General features: G+C 57.6%; 1 protein-coding gene across 1 annotated transcript; it reads right to left on the bottom strand.

Moving 5' to 3' along the window:
- Positions 1-115: 115 nt before the first annotated feature.
- Positions 116-1119, bottom strand: H257_19459 (hypothetical protein; the record flags this gene model as incomplete). Its single annotated transcript, XM_009848602.1, has 2 exons — positions 116-740; positions 881-1119. The coding sequence occupies 2 exons, from the start codon at positions 1117-1119 to the stop codon at positions 116-118; spliced, it is 864 nt and encodes a 287-aa protein (XP_009846904.1).
- Positions 1120-1507: the final 388 nt, after the last annotated feature.

Here is a 1507-nt window from a genome sequence, read left to right as displayed (position 1 = left end):
CGGTTAGCCGTCCGGGCCTCGTCGCATGTTTCCAGGGTGCTGGAGAACCAGTCGAGCCAGCGATCGGGATCGTCGATGTTCGAAGGCGACTCGAACAGATGCGCGTCGTCCCGTGTCAAGGGCCGGCGAAGGGCCATTGTAACCACCTTGACGATATCTTCCTGAGTGACATCCTTTCTTTCTTGTTTGAGTCGGACGAGCTGACGTTCCAGGTGGCTGGTGAGACAGGGTACAGGCGCTCCTCGATATCTACGTGCCGAGCCTCGGGGATGCCCGTTAGGTCGCCCCGCATGATTGCTTCGATTTGGGCTTCCGTAAAGACGGGAGTCACCCCGGGAGAATGTCCAGTTTCGTAACCAGGGGTGGTTGCCAGGTTCGTGGGCGCCCCTGACGTTGCCGAACGCGGTCCGGGCGTGGCGGGAGGTCTAAGCTTCTTTGACCTCCGGTTTTTGAAGCTCTGAATCCCAGGGGTAGTTGCAGTAGTCGTGGCCTGCGAGGTGGCTGTTTTCTGGGAGCGCACGGTGGCCTTTAGACCGGGAGGCCGGGTGTCAGCCTTCGCGTTCGTAAGGGGCGAGGGGATCGTAGCGTCTTTAAAGCTTGCAGGGTCAACCGCTTGCAAGCGCGGTGATTCGGTGTTGGTGTAAGTTTTATTTGGTTGTTGCGTTATACTTGTCTGCAGGGTCGCGTCCAGCGGGAGCCCTGGAGTATTGTGTGCTTCATCGGTCAGGTATTCGATTCGTCTGATACCGAGAGCTTGGTCGTCATCGTTAGTAGGGGACTCGTCTCGTCCGGTCTTAGTAGTCATGTCATCCACGGAGTTTGGATATCTCCTCTGGTCATAAGGCACTCCTGGGCTTGTAGTCTTGTTTCAGAAGCACACTCGTCCGGGTCTTCGTAGCTCCCTTCCATGGCTCGGGGAGCTGCCGAAGTTCCGTGTAATGGTGGCATCATAGTCTTGGTTGTGGCTGTGGGCGTAACCCTGGGGTTGCTGTTCACGGGGCTGCTGCTCACAGTCGTGGTAAGTGTCAGTTTATTCTTGTCAGTATCGGGAGTCATTTTAGGAGTCACTTTTGACGCCACGCCACTCCCGGCGGCTTGGTGTCGACTCGGCGGCCTCATTGTAGTTCGTCCTCGTAGTCGTCGTCGCCTCCGTCAGTCACATTCCCGGGGTCGAAGATGTCGGTCAAGGCTGCGATGACTTTAGGGTTGAACTTCCCTTTGTTAAGGGGGCAGGCGAAACTGAAGTGTCCGGGTTTTCCACAGGTATGACAGTCGTTATTTCCTCGGCGGCCACTTCCATAGCTGCCTGCCCGGGGTCGGCCGCTGCTAGGAATTCTGGCCCCGTCCTGTCGTGGGATTCCGCATTCCGCATTGGCGTGACCCTCGGTTCGACAGCGAGAGCAGTAGTACTTGAGCCGGGGGCATCTGTCCCGGCCATGACCCTTCGTGCTGCAGCGCCCACAGATCACTTCCCCATTCTTCGTTTCATCGTCGGGGGAGTTACTGA

Source organism: Aphanomyces astaci (assembly GCF_000520075.1).
Source record: "Aphanomyces astaci strain APO3 unplaced genomic scaffold supercont1.628, whole genome shotgun sequence".
Taxonomy (NCBI): domain Eukaryota; phylum Oomycota; class Saprolegniomycetes; order Saprolegniales; family Verrucalvaceae; genus Aphanomyces; species Aphanomyces astaci.
This window is presented reverse-complemented; position numbering and strand designations above follow the sequence as displayed.